Source organism: Diplodia seriata (genome assembly GCF_021436955.1).
Source record: "Diplodia seriata strain FDS-637 chromosome Unknown scaffold_2, whole genome shotgun sequence".
NCBI lineage: Eukaryota > Fungi > Ascomycota > Dothideomycetes > Botryosphaeriales > Botryosphaeriaceae > Diplodia > Diplodia seriata.
In genome coordinates, this window is record NW_027117309.1 from 1,354,092 (window position 1) to 1,375,719 (window position 21,628).

The 21,628-nt window shown below is 56.4% G+C and overlaps 6 protein-coding genes across 6 annotated transcripts; 2 read left to right on the forward strand and 4 right to left on the reverse strand.

Moving 5' to 3' along the window:
* Positions 1–923: 923 nt before the first annotated feature.
* On the reverse strand, positions 924–8,819 carry SLS55_001782 (uncharacterized protein; the record flags this gene model as incomplete). Its single annotated transcript, XM_066773270.1, has 2 exons — positions 924–8,488; positions 8,753–8,819. 2 exons carry the CDS (start codon positions 8,817–8,819, stop codon positions 924–926), a joined length of 7,632 nt encoding a protein of 2,543 aa, XP_066635837.1.
* Positions 8,820–9,442: 623 nt separating this feature from the next.
* On the reverse strand, positions 9,443–10,404 carry SLS55_001783 (uncharacterized protein; the record flags this gene model as incomplete). The annotated part of the gene is made up of 2 exons (XM_066773271.1): positions 9,443–10,310; positions 10,364–10,404. The coding sequence occupies 2 exons, from the start codon at positions 10,402–10,404 to the stop codon at positions 9,443–9,445; spliced, it is 909 nt and encodes a 302-aa protein (XP_066635838.1).
* A 1,051-nt stretch (positions 10,405–11,455) lies between these two features.
* On the forward strand, positions 11,456–12,983 carry AIM6 (Altered inheritance of mitochondria protein 6; the record flags this gene model as incomplete). The annotated part of the gene is made up of 2 exons (XM_066773272.1): positions 11,456–11,829; positions 11,879–12,983. The coding sequence occupies 2 exons, from the start codon at positions 11,456–11,458 to the stop codon at positions 12,981–12,983; spliced, it is 1,479 nt and encodes a 492-aa protein (XP_066635839.1).
* Positions 12,984–13,204: 221 nt separating this feature from the next.
* SLS55_001785 (uncharacterized protein) lies at positions 13,205–14,302 on the reverse strand (the record flags this gene model as incomplete). The annotated part of the gene is made up of 1 exon (XM_066773273.1): positions 13,205–14,302. One exon carries the CDS (start codon positions 14,300–14,302, stop codon positions 13,205–13,207), a length of 1,098 nt encoding a protein of 365 aa, XP_066635840.1.
* A 544-nt stretch (positions 14,303–14,846) lies between these two features.
* On the forward strand, positions 14,847–18,745 carry IRR1 (cohesin complex subunit; the record flags this gene model as incomplete). The annotated part of the gene is made up of 3 exons (XM_066773274.1): positions 14,847–15,312; positions 15,374–15,582; positions 15,632–18,745. The coding sequence occupies 3 exons, from the start codon at positions 14,847–14,849 to the stop codon at positions 18,743–18,745; spliced, it is 3,789 nt and encodes a 1,262-aa protein (XP_066635841.1).
* A 784-nt stretch (positions 18,746–19,529) lies between these two features.
* On the reverse strand, positions 19,530–21,413 carry SLS55_001787 (uncharacterized protein; the record flags this gene model as incomplete). The annotated part of the gene is made up of 1 exon (XM_066773275.1): positions 19,530–21,413. One exon carries the CDS (start codon positions 21,411–21,413, stop codon positions 19,530–19,532), a length of 1,884 nt encoding a protein of 627 aa, XP_066635842.1.
* Between the last annotated feature and the right edge of the window lie 215 nt (positions 21,414–21,628).

Here is a 21,628-nt window from a genome sequence, read left to right on the forward strand (position 1 = left end):
ACCATCCCTTCGCCTCCAACATACAATAATTGGGGACACTCCCAAGCAGATATAAGTATGGAGATTATGCTGTTTCACGTTGGTCAGGAAAATTCAAGTGAGAGTACACACTAAGAATCTAAAGCCCGAAAAATGTACGTCTATGTGAAGTCACCACTACACGAGCCAGATTGGCTCTTCAGCGCCAACCGCCCCAAATGACAGAAGAGCGCTACGTGTTTCGAACGCGGGAGCTTCTCTGACAGGGCTGCCAAAAGTGGGTTTGAGAAGCGTAACCGGTTATCCACGTACGCCACAGACACTTGACCCAACCTTACTCTTGCGCAATTACCCCGCCAAGATACCCCCAATCTGATAGTATCTCTGGAAAAATCCGCACGCAGACGTTCGAAGTTGCAAATGATCTGCTGCTGTTTCGGGCTACGTGCATGGACCCTGCATTGAGGCTCGTCTGAAGTATGCAAAGGTGGAGGGGCATATTTTGACATGGACATGATACGAACGTGCTCCTCACAAATCTAGGTCGGGTTTTACGACGTAAGAAATGACTATGGACTCTTGTTCTTCCGCGCGGGACTTGTCATCTTGGAGTGTTCGAACTTAATCAATTCACGCTTATACTACGACTACGCTAACTTAATTACCTGGAAGGAAATACTATCAACGAAAGGTTTTGGGCCTGGTCTGCGAATGAAACAAGAAATAAGCCCACCCATTTGTACGTTCCAAGATGTTGGAGAAAAGGAAAAGAGAGCAAGAACTCGAAGAGATCCACCCAGAAGAGCAAAGAGCAAGCTAGTCCACCCTCCCCAATATAACTTTTAATCAATGAAATGAAATGGAATAGCCCAATAATACCCCCAATTCCATACTACCCTAATGTCTCTCTTCCGATTTACCGCCCAATACTTCACCAATGCCGCTCACTCCGCCAGCACGCACCACCACCACTCGCCCAACCTCCAACCTCTCGGCTTCTCCCCATCTACGACTCCAAGCCTCATCTCCTCCAACGCTCCAACTCGCACCAACCAAGATACGCAGAGCTCAATCTCCCACTCGTCCATCGCGTCCTTCAACGCCCTCCTGATGCCTTCCACGCCGATGCCCGGCCTGCCGAACACGACATGCACGACGGCCGTCAAAACCCTGTGCCACCACTCCCAGATCGTGTTCCCGAACAAGTCGGCCCACAGCGGCACGAACCCGTCACGCTCGCCGCCATCTGCCGGCAAGGGTGGCGGCGGCAGATGGTCGAGGTCTTGCGTCTTCAACAGCGGGTTGCCAGGGACGTACCTGTCCGTTGGCACGATTTCCAACGCCCACGTGACGCGGTCGCGGGGCATCTGCACCGTCTTGTAGTGACCCTCGGTGAAACCCCATTTGGTGAGGCGGGGGAAAGGCTTGCCGATGGTGTGGTCGACCGGCGGGAGGACGGGGTTGATCTTGACGTAGCCGCTTTGCACGAGGTTGATGATCGTGAGGACCTCGCCGTCCTTGGCGGCGTTTGATATGATGTAGGCAGGCGCACCGCTGGCGAAGGCGTCGTCAAGGGCTTTCTTGTATTGCATGGCATCGATAAGCTGTGTGGGGGGAAGCTGTCGCTCGAAAGCCTTGGGGAAAGTCCGATCGATGCCATAGTTGCGGCCAGGTCTGGTGCGGCCCTTCTGTTCGTCTCTGAAGTACTTGGTTGAGACGAGTTCGGAAGTGGCCTTGTTAAGGATCTTCTCGTCGAATGTCTTGAGTTTTGTGCCGAAAGTCTCCGTATCAAACTGCTCTTCAGGCGTCACAATGACGGCGCGAATCCAAGTCTTTGCGCGTTCGAGCGCCTTTTGTTCAAATTGACTTGGAGTAGACTTTTCCTTCGGCTTCGGACGAGCAGTAATGGGAAGGAAAAAGGAGTACTGCTGAGTGAGTTCTTTGCGCCTCGTGGAAAGACAGCCTTCATTGAACAACGATTCTTTCGGTGGACCGTTCCATTCGTTGACCTCTTGGATAAGGAAACCGTCCTCCAACTCTTTGCGACTTGTCGGAAGGTCAGCGTGGGGATCTGCCTGACTGTGTGGTGGCTTGATGCTGATGTTCTGCATGGTCCACTTGACAATACTGTCCCAGTCGTAGTCGTCAATGTTGTCGTAGTTGATAGGTTGGATGTCTCCACACTCGTATGCCAACAGGTATGCCTGTTGGAATTCGTCGAACAGAGTCTCGACTACCTCTGCACAGCGAGTCTTGAGCCAGACCCAGCGATTTCGGAACGAGGTGAGATCCCAACGTTCGTGCGTCCTGAAGATCTTCCTGACCTGATCCCAGCTAGTGTAGCCTTCAATACCACCTAGGAGGGATTGAACGACCACCATGGCATAAAGCAACTTTTTGGTGTCTGCAGTCGAGATGATGCAGAGCGGATCTTGGGTGGGAGCGCGAGCCAGGTGCGACTTCGATCGCCTGGGTCCCTTCTGTCGGCGACGCGGTTCACGGCCGTCCAGTGTCTCCAGGGCCGTCGTCCGCCTGCGGCGTTTAGCAGCCCTCGTACCGGCTCCACCAGTCCTCCTGCGGCGTCTTCCACCCTCTATGATGAACCCGTCGGGAGCATCACTCTCATCCGTCTCGTCAAACGAAGGCGGCTCGTAAGGAGTAAATCTCTGACTAAACAGGTCATCCCATTTCAAACCCGCCCTTGTCCACTCGTTATCAGGCTCTTCCTGGTCACCGTAAAAGTTGTGGTTGATGAAGTGTGGCTGCCTTACTACCAGACCAAGGTCTTCATTCTTTTTCAGGTACTGGTCTTCCCAGTGATTGACAACAATGAGCTCTCTTTCGAATTTGCTGAGGTTGGCATTTCCACGTCGGTTATGATCACGCTCCTTGCCTTTCATCTTGATCGAGTCTTTCATCTCCACCAGTGACCTGGGTAGGGAATCTTCAAATTCCTGCTGGTGTTGAGCATGGGGCTGCACCCACAACGCCAGGCGCGCATCGCGGACTACATGGTACTCCGTGGAGAAAGTCCCAGTGTGTTGATAGAAGAGAATGTCAGGATCAGTCAGGGTAGTGATGTCCTGAATGTTCCACGTGGGATCATAGGTGTCGGGACCAGTGTTTTTAAAGCTCCACTCCGACGGACGGGGCTTTTCAATGCGGAAAGAAGAAACAGAAGCCCCGCTGTACGAATCAACGGATGCAACTGAGCCCCTACGGCTTTGGGACGGGCTTAAGTTGACCTGGAATGTAGGATGCCGGCCAGGAGTCTCTGTAGCGTCAGTAGACGAGCCGGTCGAAGTACGTCTTCTCCTCTTCTTCCTAGATGGCGTGGCTGGAACGGGTGTCCCTGAGCGCGAGCTGAAAGGTGTTCCAAACATACTGCTGTCCTCAGAGTCTGACGCGAGTGCGCTATCGTGGGTTGGACGATGGAAAATGAAGTTATCGACTTGGAAAGTGCCACTCAATTCACTGAATGAGCGGGTCCTGGTCGGGGTGTCCGGCTCAGAAAGGTCTTCGTCATCATCCGAATCAAAAGGCCTGAGATATCTTGGCTGAAATGGGTTCCAGGGATCATCATCCGGATCAGCTGCTGGCCGTGGAAGACCTGCAAGACGCTTGCGTCCAGTGCGGCCGGTGAGAACTGGTCGAGGTGCTCCTCCTCTGCCACGCCCCCCGCGTCCACGGCCAGGCCTTGTAAGACGAGGAAGTCCCTTGGCCTCACGTTCAAGCCTTCGTAACCTCTCTTCTTCCCGTTTTCTCTGGTTCTCAGCTGTACGCAATTCCATATCCCGCATCCAGGGGGGTAGGTTCGAGCGTTCCACGCGGACCGACGTGTCCTTCTCGTACTTGTCACCATACCAGGAGTTTCCAATCTCCTCCTCGTACTCCTGCATCTGAGGCGGAGTGTATACTCGGGGCCAAGCCGCAATGACTTTCTTTTGAGTATCCACCACTAGTGGATCCGATTGAGCAATGCTTGGCAAAGTGAGGATGTGTCTGGTTGTCATGGCCCCGTTCTTGTTCTTGAAGGAGTACGCAAACCGGCGCACTTTACAAGACTCGATGGCGTTCTTTATCGTTCTTTTGATGGTGTCGCGGTCAACTTGTCTTTCCGCACCGTACTCTTTGTTCCATGTCCCAACGAAAGGCCTGTGGATCTCGAAATCGCCAGGGAAAACACCACCGCACTTCTCGATGATGCTGACAAGGAGTTTAGTACGGTTGAAGTTCAGAATGCCTCCACCGCTCAACTTGACACCCTGCTTCTTTCCTCCTGCCCATTTGCCTTTTTGACGTTTGGCAGGTACATTAGTAGGCGGGTCCTCTTCAAGGGCAGGCACCTGTTCTTTCTGAACTGCGTTTGAAGACGTATCAGCTGGAGAAGGATGGGGAGATGGTGGCCCTGCTGGAGGAGCAACTGATGGAGATCCTGTCAATGGTTCATCGACTTGAGGCGCCTGGTTTGGCGTGGGGCTATTTTCCAGAGGTAGATGCGAATCATCATGGTCTTCATCCTGGACTGGTGGGGCGTCTTGCATCGTGTCGTCTGCTGATCTCACCGGTTCTCCTTCAGCTGCCACCTCTGCCGTCTGATCGACAGCAGGCGGTTGCTCACTGTTGTCGACAACGTTTGATTTGGTCGGACTGTGCCCATTTTGCGCGGCCTCCTCCAACTCGGACATCACATCATGCTTTTGAGAACCCGGGGAGACGCGCATAATCGGCCCCAACTCGTCTTCTGTTTCGCTCCCTTGTTCATCTGGAATATCAATTGGGCTTTGGTCAGCCCTCCCAACAGAATGCTGCGAGCTCACGGTCAGATCTGTCGATAGCACAGGCCGCGCGGGCGGTGAGACCTGGTATGGATCCTGCCTCGTAGGTGAGATACTAGGGTGCGTAGTCAAGGTTGAGGTAGTATCCGGGGCTTTACTTGGAGGTTTCTTCTTCGAAGGAGTGAAAGTACCCCAGAATGGACCTCGACCCTTGTCTGGCTTAGTTGTTGCGGCCAGACCTCCAGAGGGTAAGTGTCGAAACGCCTGGCCCCAAGGACTCTGGTAAGAAGACGTGCTAGATAAATTGGCTGGACGAAGTTGGTCATACAGTCCGCTATGCCGACTCAACCCCTGTTGACCAGGAACCCTTGTTGGTGCGGGGGCCAACACAGGCAACGAACTGGGAACACTGTTGTCCCTGGCAGCACTGCTTGCGGAAGCTGTAGGTCGTGAGTCACCAAGGGAAGTCGATACACCAGTTGGCGGTATGGTCGTACCAGCATCATCTGTCGTTGAATACGGCTGCCGATGGCCATTGAGAGCTGGGGCTTGGCCGAACGGGCTCGCCCGCATGGTTGCAAAGGACATGTTCGAACGAGAGCTATGGGGACGGACTTGGTCTCTCTGGCTTGGAGCTGGGACACTCAAACCTGTGTGCTGGGCTGCCGCCAACATCGATCCGTCGGAAGGTGTGGCTTCGGTCGTCAAGTCCCTCGTGGGAGGTCGTACTGAAGGTACGGGAGTTGATGTGACACTTCTGCTATGTTCTTGTGCAGCTGCAATGAAAGGGTTGAAGGGTTGAGGGGCAGGAGCATAAAGAGTCGGATAGCTCTGCTGGTACTCTGCTGCCATAGCAACGAAAGGGTTGAATGTGTCAGGTGCTTGCACGGATGGTTTTGGCTGACTTGCGTTGTTTTCAACGGTTTCATCTGTAAACATTGCTTCTGTTGTTGACTGGTCACGGAGTGTCTGGTCCTTCAGCTTCTGGCTCTGTTCCGAAGGTTGCGGGGTCTTGGCTGCCACAGCAGAGGCTAAAGCAACGGAATCTTCACGGAGCGGAGCGCCTGAAGAAGGTGATGCAAGGTTGGTAGACAGGAACTGATGTATCGTCCCGCCGTTAGCAGCCGGGCCAGCGGCAGTATCTCCAGCTTTCTTCTTGGCCGACTTTCGAGGCTTTGGAGGCGCGTTAGGATCCTTTCGTGCTCTCCCACGCTTTTTAGGGATGGTAATAGGTGTCTCGGCCGATATTGGAGTCAAAGGTGTGGGGTTCGTAAAGGAAGCTACAGGCGACATAGGATGTACATGTGAGGCCACGGTCGAGAGAGTTGATAGTGATTTCGAAGAAGGTACTTCATCGAGCATATGAAAGATCGGAGGACCCCCCAAAATACTTGGAGCTTGTTCTGAAACCCTATTTTCGGTAGGTTGGAGCACTCCGGGGGCTAGATCCGACAGAAGCTGTTTCTGGTGAATTGCCGCTTGATCTCTTGCCTCTTGAAGACGAGCATCGGATCGTAATTTGGCACCCGCGACTTTAGCAGTGAATTCAGGCGTGGCGACGTCAAGACCCTTCAGTACATCCAGGACAATGACAAGGACCTTAGCCTTCTTCGGTCGGCCCTTGACTGTTGGATCCCGTGGTTTCTTGCCCCAGGCAGGGTTGAGATAAACGCCGGGCTCCCTTTCCTCAACTTGTGCTTCAGGCTGCTCTACTGGTTTGCTCAACTTTTTGCGCCTGTATGGTCTTTTGGCTGGTGTGGTCTCGGATTGTGCGACTACGCCGAGGTTATCCGTACTCCCATCCATCAGGTCGGGGAAGGGTACTGGAGCATCCTCCATGCTTATGTCATTGTCGGCGTTCTCAGTCTGATCAGGGGTGGGAGGGACTTCATGACTGAGTAAAGACTTCTTCCTTCTGCCAGGGCCAGGTCCGTTGGTCGACCGCCGCGTATACTTTCTCTTCGGCTTATCAGCGCCCGCCGCTGACCTCTTGCGAGACGAAGCTGGCGGATAATCATCATCCGAATCAACCGATGCCTCGCGCTGGGGACGGACGTAACCTCCGGTGATGAAGGGTGGCATGTAGCCACGACTCGGAAGGGGCTTGAGGTCTGTCATGACAGCCTTAACAGATTCCTTCAGAGTGGCCATGCCGCTGCGGCCTTCAAAGGATGATTCGTGGATTTGTGGGAATCCCCATTCATCAATTTCGCCGTACTCGCGGTGAACGGCCTCTCGGACATTCTTCTGAATTTTGGCTCGAGGCTTCTTGCCGGGATTCATGTTGACAGGCTGCGTAATGACAACTTCCCAGGCAGCCTCTCCGGCATCGACAGCAATCTGGAAATTGCCATATGTCCGGTAGACGTAATGAAGGTATTTGTCGCTTTGGCCCGTGTCTCGGATGATAGCGAAGTGACGCAAGTGAGGCGGTTGGGAGATATGCCAGATATCGGAGATGCGGCCGAGAATCGCATCTATAGGGCGACGATAGAAGGTCCCCAGGCCCTGATCGCGGATGTTTGCAGTTGTAGCACCGGTATGACCTGTGGCCCTAATGATGTCCCAGAGCAGGTTAATAACCGGGCGGTCAGGATCCCACTGCGGGGGAAGCCTCTTGATCTCCTGAACATCACTTTCTTGCTGGACCAACGCCTGGCTTGCTCCGGCTTCCTCTGTCTCCTCTTCTGGATCAAGATCGCCCTCGGCATCCTCGTCCGCCCCAGCTTCCGTCTCCCTCTTGTATTTCTTTGCTTCCTTCATACTCATGGTCACGAAGATCATCCTATCCCGCTGCGTAGGTTCCCGGACCATCTTGATGCAGCGGTACCATTTCTGGCTTGCAGCGTATCCTTTGATCTGAGCCTTCACCTTCTTGACGAGGCCCAAACCTTCCAAGCGTCTCATGGACCTCCACAGGGACTTCATCTCCCAAGTCTTGGTCGTGATGCCGAGTTTCCTCTTGCAGTCTTCGATGGTTACGATGGTACAATCCTGAAGGATATCCATAAGAATGTCAAAGAACTTGTCGTACAGAAGCAAGCCATCTTGGAAGATAACGGCCTTGATTTCGTCCGGAGTAGAGCGAGCGTGGATAGGAGGCAAGGCAGCCTTCTTGTCCCTTTGCGTCTTCGCATACCTCTTGAGGGTGCACAGACTAGTACGCGTGCCTTTTGCGAGGACGTGTACTTTGGTGATGTAGCCATGTTTCGCCAGATTATCCGTTCGCTTCGGCACTGAGCGCTTGTCTTGGCCGCTGATGCGGGTGATCTCTGGCTGCACGACGCCCTTCTCGCCATGGGCAGCGATGATGGACAGGATAATGAACTCGTGACGGGGTATCCTTTTCGCATCCACGCCGTGTCCGGTCATGGCCATCCACATACGCTCCTCGCTCACGAAGAGCTTGGGAGTAGCATCGTTGGCAGCCGAGGCCGACGCCGCGTCACCCTTCTCGTCGCCAGCTTTGGGAGCCTCGGTCGCCGGGTTGGATCCTTCCTGGTCCTCAAGGGCCTCGAAGTCTGCAAGTGATGGAATCTGCTCGCTCTGACCTCCGTTCAGACAAATGTCTGGATGGGCCGTCAGCCATATCCAGACCCTCTCTTGCAGCCGACGGTCAGCGTGCTGCGTCGATCCCGCGTCACGAGCCGGGCGGCCGTCAGGACGAACATCACTATCCTGATCGGCATAAAATCTGTCAATGAGGTCCTTGAAGTCGGAAGTGCTTGCGCCTGTTCAACGGGGACCAGTTAGCCGATGGGCAGCAAAGTGGAGCGGCGGAAACGCAGAAGCGCCGCATGGAAGCCACGGGAGTCGAACGTGCGACCAGGCGCGAGACGCAACAAAAGGCCAATGCAGTGCCGGAAGGTCAAGAAAAAGGAAATTTCCTCAAAAGGGTAGCCCGCCGAAGAGTGAGGCCGTGATTCGTCGCAGGGCAAGACCTTGCAGAAATCTTCGCTCTCCGCTCTGCGACGCCGCCAGACAGTCGTGCATACCTTGCTCGCCGCGGAGGGCTATTTCCTCGAGCAAAAACTCGACGAGATCGTCGAAGCCTTTCGCCATTTTCCGCCACCCTCCGCCGTCTCCTCCTGGTGTGAAGCTGTGGGTGCGGGTTAGGTCATGTAGGTGAGGGCGCGGTTCGAACTTGTGACTGTGGCGGGCGGTGATAACGGGTGCAAGCGTGCAAGCCTCGCCAAGCGAGCGGGCAAAACTCGAGAAGCGATGTGGTCCGTGCGGCGGGGTACGTCAGGGTCCGCGAAATTGAAGGTTCCGGAGATGGCAGCCGCCGGTTGCGATCCTGTTTGGCCCAGTGGGGTGCATGCGGCGTTCCGCTAGAGGTTAAATGCTGTGGAGGTTCGTTTGTGTTTGTGTTTGTGTAGCGAGGCGGCGCGGTAGTAGGTCGTTGTGGCAGATGACGGGCCGCGGCAATCAAGCAGCGGCGGCGAGAGGAAGGCACGTTCAGCCGGGCAGCTGTCGCTTGAGGCAGGCCACTGGCCCCGGTATGCGGCCTGTGTCATGCGCATGTGAGGCGGAAGGTGATTGAGTGGCCAATTCATGGGAACGACTACTTTTTGGTATCTTTGGAAGCAAGAATCTAGACAGGCTTGCAGTCGAGCTACACTCCGAACGCCCCGCATACACGATGCTGTTTCCCGACCCATAAGAGCAAAAGGAGCTGCAGGCTATCAAGCGCCCTTCTTTGCTGCCATCATAGCCCTGTATCTTTCAATGATGTTCTTGCGCTCCTGGCCCAATTCCTCTCTCCTCCTCAAACTACCCGCCGCATTCGGGATATCCGCAACCTGGACCTTCGCTCCGTTCTTGACCTTGAACTTTTCCGTCGGTATTGCTTTGAAAGTCGGCGGTGCCTGGGCGACATCGTGCAAGCCCTTTGGTTCCTCTCTCTTCTGTTTAAGCACAACCCAAGGGTCATCCTCGACATCGCCCTTGCGTTTGCCCTTTTTCTTCCCGCCTCCTTGTGTCGGTATCGGAGCTGTCTTGTCCTCCCACATGGCCTCCTTCTCGTCATCTTCGATTTCAGCCAGGTCTCGCTCCTCCTGCTCCCGCTCCTTGATTTTTTCCTCTTCTTCGCGCCAGTCGCTGATCATCTTCTGGATCCTCCTTTCCGTCTTCGTCTGCCGCTCCTTGACACCGTCAATTTTCTTGCCCTTGCGGGCCAGGCCCGAGACGGGAAGAGCCTGGTCCACGCGCGCTGCAAAATCGGACATGCGCTCTCCCGGTTGGATCTTGGGGGTTTCCGGCGCGGGCTTGGGAACCTCTGGCTTTGGGGCCGCCTTATCATCACCGCTGGCCTTGCGCTTCTTGCCACGAGGCTTGTCGCCGCTGTCGAGTCCCTTGACGCCCTTTCCCGTTTGCGAAAATTGCATTAACCGCGCGAAAGCTTTGGGTGTGTCGTCGGCGCCATAACCCTCTATCCGCTTAGTCTTCTTCTTGTCCTTGCGCTGTTTCGTCTTCGAAGCGAAGTTCTCGCTCAGGGTTGCGGATTCTCGAACGGACAGCGGCTTTGCACGCGCAGTGGGTGGCAAGTCGAAACTACGGAGGAATGTCAGCGGACGAAGCCGAGCATCAGAGGCGGCAAAGCATACTCATCGTCTTCTCTGGCTTTGCGCTTGTGTTTGTGGGGCATGGCTACGGCGAGTCGCTGGTGTCGCGGTATTTTCTTGTCGAGAGGATCGGCTTTGCGAAACGTTCGGCGGCGGCCAGGGTGGCGCGCACTTTTCGCTCGGCTGGATCTCCGCCGATTCCAACCTTGCACAACCACCCATCCCAGCGCAGACGCGCACGCTTCCTGACCGGCAGTGCGACGGCTGACTCTGTGTGCAAATCTCCAAATGACCATCCATCCTGCAGTCTCTGTAGTGTCCACCGCTCTTTGCTGTCCGCATGAGCGCGCCGTCTCACGGCTATCCAAGAAGCCTGCGTTGCCAGCAGACCAAGGGCCTGCGCAGGGACCACAGGCGAAGAGCGATCGTGGGTGGTGGGCATCACAACGACCAACGAGATGCCATGGAATCGAACCGTGGGCTTAACAAGCATTCGCCTTGCGCATAGCTTCCCGCGCATGGCGTTCCCGCCATCAAGGCCCTCCTCCTATCGGCCAGACATGAATGACGAACGACGCACGTTGCGGCCCCGCTCTCCACGCAGCCAGCCAGCTGATCTCTTGCCGTGAACTGGCACTTCTGACCTCTATAGGGGGTCATCTCGCCGATGGTCTCGCCGACAACAACGAGCATTTATAGGAAGGGCAGCCACCGCGGCTTTCGCCCACATGCAAGAACTTGCCTCAACAACTCTGCATGCGTGCTTGTCCCTATTTACAGCATCCGCTAGCTACCCACTCCTTTGCACTAGCGACGCAGGCCGATATTCTTCGAGGCTGAGCAGACCTATCGTGCGGTACGCCAGAGCGCTCTCGGTCAGCCACGGCGCCAGACCAGCGCACTGCTGCTACATCGAGTTGCGGCTAAAGTGACATCGTGCGGTGGGCTGAATCCGTATTCGGGGGATTTAAGCAACGGTATGGACTTCATCACGGTCGACCGCTCCTGCGCAAAGTCTGCTCTAGAGCGTCCGTTGACTTGTACAGTATCCGACTCGGCATCCCGAAATCGCGCTCGGACGGTCGGGAGACAGCCGGGAAGCCGCACAACGTCACCTGTGGAGCTCTGGCCACGATGCTCCCCTCGTCTTCAACGCCGAGATCCATCCGCAACGGCAATGAGCGCTTCGACCGCATCATCCGAGAGGAGGTAGCAGCTGATCCTGCATGGGATTTCAAGAGCCCAGCTCTCGACTCCGTGCTTGACCCGAGCTTCGGCGAGGACTATGACAAGCAGCAGCAACGACCCTTTTGGCAAAAAGCGCTCATGGCTTTGCGGGAACGGCGGAAGAGGGTTGCCGCGACTAATGGTGCGTTCGAGTACGAAGACCCATCGAGCAATGAAATGGTGGACGAAGCCCACTCCCACATGAAGTCGTCGGTTTCCAGGGCCGCTGGCACGCTCGGCTTTCTCATCCTCGTCATGCTTGGCGCCATACTATGCTTCTTGTAAGTTCTTGCAGCCCTTGCTGACCATAACGTCTGCTAAGCCTGTCAGTGGCTTCATCCACATCCTGAACATCCTTGTCAATCTTGGGCCTGTTTTCAATCAAGATGAAGCATACGACGTTCGATCACGCCTGAATGAGCCTGGACATGGCAGCTCCGGATGGTTGGAATACGCTACTGATGCTACGCGCGACATCAATCCCCTGCCATGCCACAGCCACAATGATTACTGGCGGCGCATCCCTCTGTTTGAAGCTATTAGCTACGGCTGTGTTGGCGTCGAAGCCGATGTGTGGTTGTTTCCGGGTCCATCCCACGAGCCAGAGCTCTATGTCGGCCATAACACCGCATCTCTCACCCCAAGGCGTACCTTTCGTAGTCTCTACGTCGATCCAATCACCGAGCTCCTAGACCGCACCAACTCCCCCGCCACCCTTGCTGTATCTCATGCAGCCCCGCCTGTGCGACCAAACGGTATCTGGGATGTCGACCCATCCCAGACCCTCGTCCTTCTCGTGGATTTCAAGAACGACGGCAAGAGCATTTGGCCCATCCTGCAACAACACCTCGAACCTCTTCGATCCCGAGGCTATCTTACTCATTGGGATGGCAAGAACACTGTGGAGGGTCCGGTTACTGTTGTGGCTACTGGGAATGCTCCGTTCGATCTTCTCATCTCGAACTCAACGTACCGCGACATCTTCTTTGACGCGCCGCTAGACGAACTGTTCGAAGAGCCTGAGCCTATTCCTAAGGTCGCCTCATCACAGTTCGAACTCTCTTCTTTGGACACCGCTTTCTCCAGTCATGAAAACATGCAGCCTTCCTCAGGCCCGACTTTGGACCGTTTTAACAGTACCAACTCATACTACGCTTCCGTGTCGTTCCCTAAATCCGTAGGCCGCGCTCACTGGCTCAATGGTGAGCCTACTGCCCATCAGCTACACCTGGTTCGTGGCCAGATTCGAGGTGCGAAGAAGAGGGGCCTGAAGCCCCGGTATTGGGGTACACCAAATTGGCCAATAGGTATCCGCAACAGGATGTGGGAGGTGTTGGTAGAGGAGGGAGTCGGCTTTCTGAATGTCGACGACTTGCGGGCTGCGACGGCTTGGGATTGGGAAAACAGAAGGCATATGGCGTGGTTCTGGCTATGATGTGACAATTTGTTTTCCCTTGTCCGCTGTTTCTCTCTGCTCGATACCATTGTATACGGTAAAGTCGTTTTATTAGAAGTAAGAAGCATCCAAAGTCCTGCCTCAGAGATGACTTCGACGGAGTAGGGTGTGGATTGCTAGATCTTTCAACGCTCAAATGCTGCGCTATACAGGGTATATTTTGAAGTACATGACACAAATTGTGTCAGTCGCTGTCCACTTCATTTCAGACACAGCACTGCCCTTTCTCCGAAATGTTTTTCCACGGTGCCCTCACTTTTGATCATGCTGCCCAGCCACTTTCGTGCTCCTTCAACACTTTTTGCCCCAAACTTGACCAGGACAGCGCCGCGGACAGCTGCCGCTGTCCATAATACTCCATCATCCACTTCTTGTTGCAGTCTCTCTGCCCTCCACGCCTCTTGCGGCGTCGGTTCTTGGTGCTCATCCGCAGTCGCGGTGTGCCATTTCTTCGCGCCAATTCTCGGCATGGCCTGGAACTCATCCAGGAAGAAATTTCCAAGCAATTCGAATTGAGCCCCGTATAATATCAGCGTCCCAAATGCCGCAAGTTCGTCCATGCGGCCAACGATGGTGCCCGCTGCAGCGGCTCCCTCACCACCTTCGTTGTTCAAGATCACATTGTCCCTCAACAACAGCCGTCCCGTCTCCGCACCATCCCAATCCTTCGGCTCGAGCTCCGCCTCCGACGGCGCCAGCCACACCTCGTTCCGGCTCGTATACTCGTAGCAATCCCAATGCTCGCCGCGGGCGGACCGACCCTCGCTGACCCAGTCCAGCACGCAGAGGCTACCGGGCGCCGACCCCTCCATCTCGCCGGGCCGCGGCAGCAGCACGACGTAGCGCTGCTTCTGCACGAAGCCGCTCTCGGCGAACGGCTGGACGGGATCGGGCAGGAAGCATAGAGCGGCGCCGGGCGCGACGCGCACGTCGGTGGTCTGGCCGGAGCGGAAGCGCCGCTCGTACGGCGACGACGGCGCCTTGAAGATCTTGGTGCTGCCCTGCGTGAGCAGGCAGAGGCGGGTGGCGGGCGCGAGCGCGACGCGCAGCGTGACGGCGTCGCCGGCGACGAGGCCGCCGCCGTACGTCAGGACGAAGACGGTGTGCACGACGTGCTGCATGCGCGGCTCGTCGGCCAGCGGCGAGTTGGGCGCGACGGCGACGGGCTCCGGCGCGATCAGCTTGAGCGGGTACTGGTAGGTCACGGTGCGGAGCACCGGCGTCGAGGGTGGGAGGAGCGAGAGCACGATCGAGCCGTGGCCGGGCCGCGAGGTCGAGGGCGCGAAAGGGTTGTTCATTTTGGGCAGTTGAGGGAGTTATCATATCATGGCGGACGAGGTGCTCCAGCTTTGGGGTCGGATGAAGTATATGACCCCAGTTGCGGCGTGCCGGTAGCTGTTGGTGCGTGAATCGCAGGCATGGTTGTGATAGAGTGCGGAGGTGGAGGGGCAAGGAATTGTCCAATGAGCTGCCCGCTGTGGCCTGGCACGAGCCAGCCAAGGCGTTCCCTCCGCCGTCGACCGCAACGCGTCTTCCATCAACACCGCCGAACCTGCGCGCGTCCGATGCTGCGACGCTGACCGCCCCCAGCATCCGCCCGCGTCACAGCAGCTAGCCCTCCGCCACCCCGCACTGCGCTTCTTGCCCATCACGATCGCACAGCTGCTCCCCAAGGCCGCGCATCGCGACGCGTTCGGCCCTATTTATCTCTTGCTGGTTCCACCATCCCAAGCTTGGCTGCGCCGTGCTCGCCTCCCCTCCTCTTGATTCTCCCGTCCGACCTTCTGCGCGGCGCCCCCTTTTTGCTCCTTACTCCTTCTTATGCCCGCGCGCCTCTCCAGCATGGAACCATCGTCGCCCGATGCCGACGCGCAGCAGACGCGCTCCTCCCCCGCCGACAACAACGACACCAGCGCGGCCACGCGCCGCAAGTCCGGACGCGTGACCAGGAAGCCCGAGACCATCTACTCATCCGCACCGACGCCCGCGACGAAGCGCAAACGCGGCGCCGACCGCGACGCCGACGCGAGCGACGATGATAATCCCGAAGACGAGGATGACGAGGATGAGGACGAGAGTAGCGAGGGCGAGGCCGATGACGAGGAATTGCGCGACAAGCGGCGCAAGAAGAAGCGCCAGTCCGCCGCCAAGGCGAAATCGACGCCTCAGAGGAAGCCGGCCACGAAGAAGAGCAAGCCCAATGGCGACACGATGAGCTTGGCCATACGGCCGGCGACGAAGGCGAAAAAGCCGCGCAAGCCTCGCCCGAGCAAGGTCGCGGCTGCGGAGGAGGTTGGCGGTCTTTACGGTACGCGCTTCTGGTCGTGCTGCTGATGGATTGCTGTATGCTGACGTAATGCTGGTGCTAGGTGACGTGTTTGCCGGCAACCAGAGCCTGAACGATGTCGCAGCGCAGTGGGTCCAGAGATTCGGTGAGGACAACTCGGAGGAAATGGCCGCGCTGGTCAACTTCGTTTTCAGATGTGCAGGCTGTGATCTGAAGATCGAAGGGCACGATGTTGAGAATCCGGATGGTGTACCAGGCAAGCTTGGGGACATACAGGAGCAGTACCAAGCAGTGAGTTCCGCGAACTAATGATCATGAGAAGCGACTGATGATTGTGCAGCAAAACATTGTCGAGTATCCCTTGATCCAAAAGGGCAAAGGCTCAGCGAATTTCCGTCACAACCTGATCGAGTTCTTTACATCCCTCATCGAGACTCTTGCCCAGTCAGAACTCCTCTGGACACAACCTACCATCATTGAAAACATCAGCCTCTGGGTCAACACCATGTCTTCGGCCAACAGCCGTCCATTCCGTCACACTGCAACTCTTGTGTCCGTAACCATCAGCAGCGCGCTATGTGTGGTTGGAGCGAAGCTCATTGAGGCCAATGCAAAGGCGATGAGGCTGAAAGAAACGGAAGCAAAGAAGTCCGGCAAGAACAAGGCAAGATTGGCGGAGATGGACAGGATTATTGAGGCGGGCAATGAAAAGTTGGAGGCGCTGAACGGCATGGTTAAGAATTCGTTCGACGAGGTGTTCATTCACAGGTACCGCGACGTGGATCCCAGGATACGAGTCGAATGCGTCACCGGACTCGGCAGCTGGATCATGAACTATCCCGACTATTACTTCGACGGCCAGCACCTTCGATATCTTGGATGGGTTCTCTCCGATGTGCACGCGCCAACCAGGTTGGAAGTCGTGAAACAGCTGCAGAGGCTGTTTGATGATGCCGATAAGCTCGGTGGTTTGAGGACTTTCACAGAGAGGTTCCGCCCAAGGATGGTGGAGATGGCAACACAAGACGCAGATGCCCATGTTCGTGCCGCGAGCGTGGAACTTCTCGACCTCCTTCGTCAGGCTGGCTTGATTGAGCCAACCGATGTTGACTCTGTGGGGAGGCTCATCTTCGATGCTGATACCCGTGTGCGAAAAGCTGTCGTCGACTTCTTCGCGGAAAACATCGCTGAGATCACTGACCAGAGGATTGATGAGCTCGGCGGAAAGGAAGCGCTGGATGAAGCGCTGGAAGGAGATGAAGACTACGAAAATCCCAGGCTGGAGTGGCTCATGCTAAAGTCACTAGTGGAATCGTTGGCCGCGTACGATGACGAAGATCAATCCCTTCCCAGTCAAATCGAACGGGTGCCCATGTCGAACAGCTACATGCTCGTTGCAGGCGGCATGGAATCGCGAATTTGCGTGGCTGCAGAGGCGCTGTACGACGAGATTCCAGAAATCCAGGAATGGGAAGTGATAGCCGGCTACCTTCTCTTTGACCACTCGCAATCCTCGGCAGGCGCTCAGCAGAACGGGACAACAGATGATCCTGAAACGTTGCTGAAGCAAGAGTGCAAGCTCAACGAGAAGGAGGAAACTGTTCTTCTGGACATTCTTAATGCATCCGTAAAGCTGAAGCTCACTCGTGCCGTAGAAGCCGGCAAGGACAAGAAGAAGAACAAGCGCGAAAAGCAGGAACTGGAAGAAGAACAAGATACCGCCGCACGACATCTTGCCGCCCTTATCCCTCGCCTTCTGAACAAGTTCGGCGCTGTGCCTGATGCTGCCTCTGCAGTTTTACGTCTGGAGCATGTTCTGAATCTGGATGTGTTCGAGGAACTCCGTCAAGACTCGACTACTTACTCAAGATTGTTGGACGACATCAACAAACAATTCATGAGCCATGGCAGCGAGGCTGTGCTCGTAGAAGCAAGTCGCGCTTTACTACATGCCAAGAGCTATGAGGAACTGGGCGAAATCACGGAAGGCAAGGTGCAAGCTCTCTGGGAAGACACTGTTGCGGCATTGCATGCTCTCAAGAAGGGCAAGGGTCTGATGACTCGCGGAAATCTCAGTGCAAATGTGTTGTCCGCTGTCTCGAACACGGTGCTCCGTATTTCAAAATTGGCCAGCATCTCCGATTGCACCGAGCCATTGGAAGCGCCTCCTCCAGCAGCCGCACCGAAGAAGCAGAGGAGCAGAAAGAGTCAAGATGTAACCCCGGCTGAGAACGCCATTGTCATCCTCACTGAACTGCTTCACCGGGGTGTCCCCAATTCTTCTACGGATACGTCGCTTTCGGCAACGGAAGACGCCGTAGTTGCAAATTCTGCTCGCTCCCTGCTGTTCTACTTCATGTGGAAGGTCCGCTCATGGGAGCAGTCGATCCTCACCACCGGCACCGTGCCCCCCGAAGATGTTGAGGCGATTGCAGAACGCCGCGATGGTTGCGTTGCCGCGCTCGAGGACGTCATCCGCAAGCGCCAGGGCGCCGACGAGCTGCGCCAGGCAGCCGCAGGCGTGCTGTTAGACCTTTGCACGCTCTTCACCACGCTCCGCGACGCGCAAGCCAAGCGCGACGCGAAGGCCCTCCGCACGGCCACCGCTAACGGCGACGCCGCCGCCTCTGCGGGAATGGACGTCGACGAGGACGAATCCCGGGACGATTTCATGGCCCTTCTCCTGGGGCTCAGCAAGGACACGCAGAAATCACTACTCCAGCTCCTCGCCGCCACGGAGAAGCACTTCGCCAAGAAATCCCGCCGCAGCATCGACGTCGCGGACGACGACGACCCCGTCGACGTCGACGACGATCCGGAGAGCTCGGACGATGAGGACGACGCGGCCGACGAGGAAGGCGCCGAGGGCGGCGGCGCGAGCAATGCGCACGAGGTCCTGCTCGCGGAGCAGCGCCTGTGCGAGCTCGCGTCCAAGCTCGTCCTCGCCATCCTCGGCGGCGTGGTCGACGGATCCGGCGACGATGACGACGACGACGAGGAGGACGAGGACGAGGCGGATAGAGACGATGGTCCCGGCCCGGTGCGCAAGCGCCTCGAGCGGAACAAGAACAAGCTCGGCCCGAACTTCAAGGAGGTGCTGGCGTACCTGGACGTGGGGACGGAGAAGGGACCGAAGAAGGGGAAGGGCGGCGCGGCGGCGGCGGCGGCGGCGGCGAGGGCCAAGAACAGGAGCATCAGCGCGCCCGCCTCGAACCAGCAGAAGAGCGGCGCCAAGAAGAGCGAGAAGAGCAACGAATTCGTTGGAGAGGAAACGGATGAGGAGGATGAAGAAGAAGAGCAACACCACGACGAAGAAGAAGAGTTGAGGAGGGAGGGCCTCGTCGAGGACCCCGACCAGGAAATGGAAGATGAAGGCGCGGCGGGAGAGGAAGGCGATGGCGGTAATGCGGCGGCGGCGCAGGAGGCCGAAGAGGAGAGCGTGATTGGCGACTGAAGTGGCTGAAGAGAACAAAAAAAATGGTGCAGACGACGCATTTGCGGTGTTGCCTTTGTTGATTCTTGTTTTTTTTTTTTTACCCCTCTTCCGGACGCCGGCCTCGAATCGCATTTCGGCCAACATAGTGGTGGTGGTGGTGGCTCGTACGGTCGGTGGTTCATGGGAGCGATGGAGTGGTGGGCGTATGGAACGGCTTCTTCTTTCCTCATATAGCTCTCGGGTGGTTATCTTTCTGGTATTTGCTTTCGGGGCTTGTTGTTTTTACGAGAGAGAGAGAGCTCGAAGAGTAGTGGTGAGAGAATCGAAGGGATGATGCGAGGTTTTTGCGGATTAGCTCTCTTGTTATCACTGATGCCGTTCTAATCGACATGGTTTCGAGGTGCTACTGCATTGTTTGGCTATACTGTATTGTTCTACTGTGTGTGAAGAAGCTTTTGTGGGAATCATGCCTGGACTTCGTCTGAATGGTATGGAAATGCTTGGATTGCAACAAGAAAATTATAACAGAAGGAAAGAAGGATAGCAGAAACGCCATTTGATGCCAGAAGCGGACTGAATGGCTGTGTCGACTTTTGCCGACATATCCGTCCAAATACAGATTCCAACAGCTCACAAACCGCTTCTAATCTAGGAGTTTCCCAATCTCGCTGTGAACCGGAAAATGCACGCTCATGAAAAACTTGCTCAGCGACACCAGGAAACAAGGGAGAGAAAGCTAAAGAAAAACATTAGAAGGAAAATTCAATCCATACGGTCAAAGCAACGCCGCCTCGCAAGCAGTTCACTGCTTCTTGGCCTTCTTCCCCTTCTTGCCACCCCAAACAGCCGCCTTGTTGGTCGACTGCTTCTTCGACTTGTTGTTCTTGCCATTCTTCGTGCCGCTCTTCTTCTTTTCCCCTTCCTTCTTCTCTCCTTCCATCTCCCCCTTCTCTTCCCTGATCTTCCTCTCTTCGATCAACTTCTTCTTCTCTTCTACAGTCTTCCTCAGGCCTTCCGCAATCCTCTCAGTCTCTCTCTTCTTCTTCGTCAGTTCCTCCAGCTTTTTCATCTGTTCTTGCAGCTCCTTCAGATCCTCCAGAGTCTTGATCCTCTCAGCAACCTTGATCGCGGTGGCCGAAGGGCTCCCGCTCGACGACTCGGGGACATTGAACAGAGGGGAGAAGCTTCCAGCGCTCCAGCTGTCCGACGACTCCTCGCTGCCGGCGCACTGCGGCTTGCGCTGATCGACAGCGGGTCCGACGAACGTGAAGTCCGCAGTCGGCACGGCAATGGTAGGCGACTTCTCGTCGTCGTCGGTGGCGGCAGCAGCAAACGTGAAGGCGGCAGCGTCGAGTTTGTTGCCGCCGAAGAGGCTGTCGGTCGCAAACGGGGGGTTGGTGTATGGCTTGTTGCCGGATGGAGTGGTGGTCGTGGGCTGTGCGGCGGCAACTGGCGCTGGGGCGCGGAATGTGAATTCGGCGGTGGAGGGAGGAGCATCGACGAGCAGGAAAGGGTTGTCGGACGCGGAACCGCTTGCGTAGGGGTAATATATGGTGGTGTCCGACCGGGCGCGACTGGTTTCTGAGGTGGTTGGCTGCGTGTTGCTGCCGGTGGATGGAGTGGGGCCAGTGCATGTGGGCGCAGCGGTGAAATTGGTCGTGAAGTGCGACTCAGAGGTTGCGAGCTCGGAGGTAGGATCGATACTGCTAGATCCAGACGTGCTGCTGTTCGTGACAGCACTGTCGGCCATAGTCGGCTGCGCGGAAACAGGCTCAGTCCCGTCGACGATTGTAGAGTCGGCAATGTCAGACTCAGTGACGACGTGCAGAGGGGAGAAAGAGGTGTCGGCGTCAGCAATGAGCCCCTGAATGGTGGTCTCTTCGGTGATACTGGCTTCGTCCTGGCTCTGGCCCTTGAGCTCACCCTTGCTCTTGATGCTCTGCTGGATGGCGGCGGACAGCTGGACCGGGTCGCAGGCGGTCAGGGTGACGCCATCACTCTCGTCAGCGATAACTTCCTCGGTGACAGCTTCTTGGATGGCAGTTTCAAGGGCGGTATCGCCGTGAGTGACGTCTTCATGGGCAGCATCGTCGTGGGCCGCAGTTTCTGGAACATCGGCACCCTGACCAACATCAGGGGCAGCGTCATCGTCAATATCGCTCGGATCCCCATGACGGAAGTCAGAGGCCCCCAAAGTCACATCGTCTTGCGAGTTCAGGACCTCGTAGTCCATGTGTCCCGACTTGAGCGCGCTGAGCAGCTTCGAGACCGTCATCACGACCGCCCTCGTCGGCTTGACGAGAGCAAAACGCAAGCCCGCAACGATATAGCGCAGAGCGCGACGCAGGACGACGAAATTGTTCTTGGGAATGGTCGTGTTCGGGGAAGAGAGCTTGGATGGCGGCGCAGTGATGAGCGCGCCACAGTCGCTGTCGGTGCTACAGGCACCGCTGGCGCAGTTGTTGCCGGTATTGTCGGCAATGCTGGTGTTACTGGCGGTGGGAGTGGTGGTCGAGGACGTCGCTGCGGCTGGGGCTTCGGCGACGTTGTCTTTGACAGCCGCGAGGATCGGGGAGGTGCGGCCACGGTGATGGAAGCCGTTGCTCGCCATGATGCCGATGGCGCTCGGGGTGCTAGCAGTAGCCTGGATGGAGTCGGCACGAAGGCGAGTCGTCGGGGAGAGCATCGAGGCGGTCGTAGGAGAATCGGTTATTGTGGGAGACTAAGATGTCAGAAAAGCTTCGTCTATTTAGGTTTGATGCAGGGTGTATCTTACTAGTTGCAGAATGTCAGATAGAGCCTTTCGTTTTGCAAGGTGGGCGCTGAAGTAGAGAGCCTTCGAATCGTCGCGGTTGCGAGGGTGATGCAAATGGTGGACGGTTGGAGGTTGGTGGAGAGGGA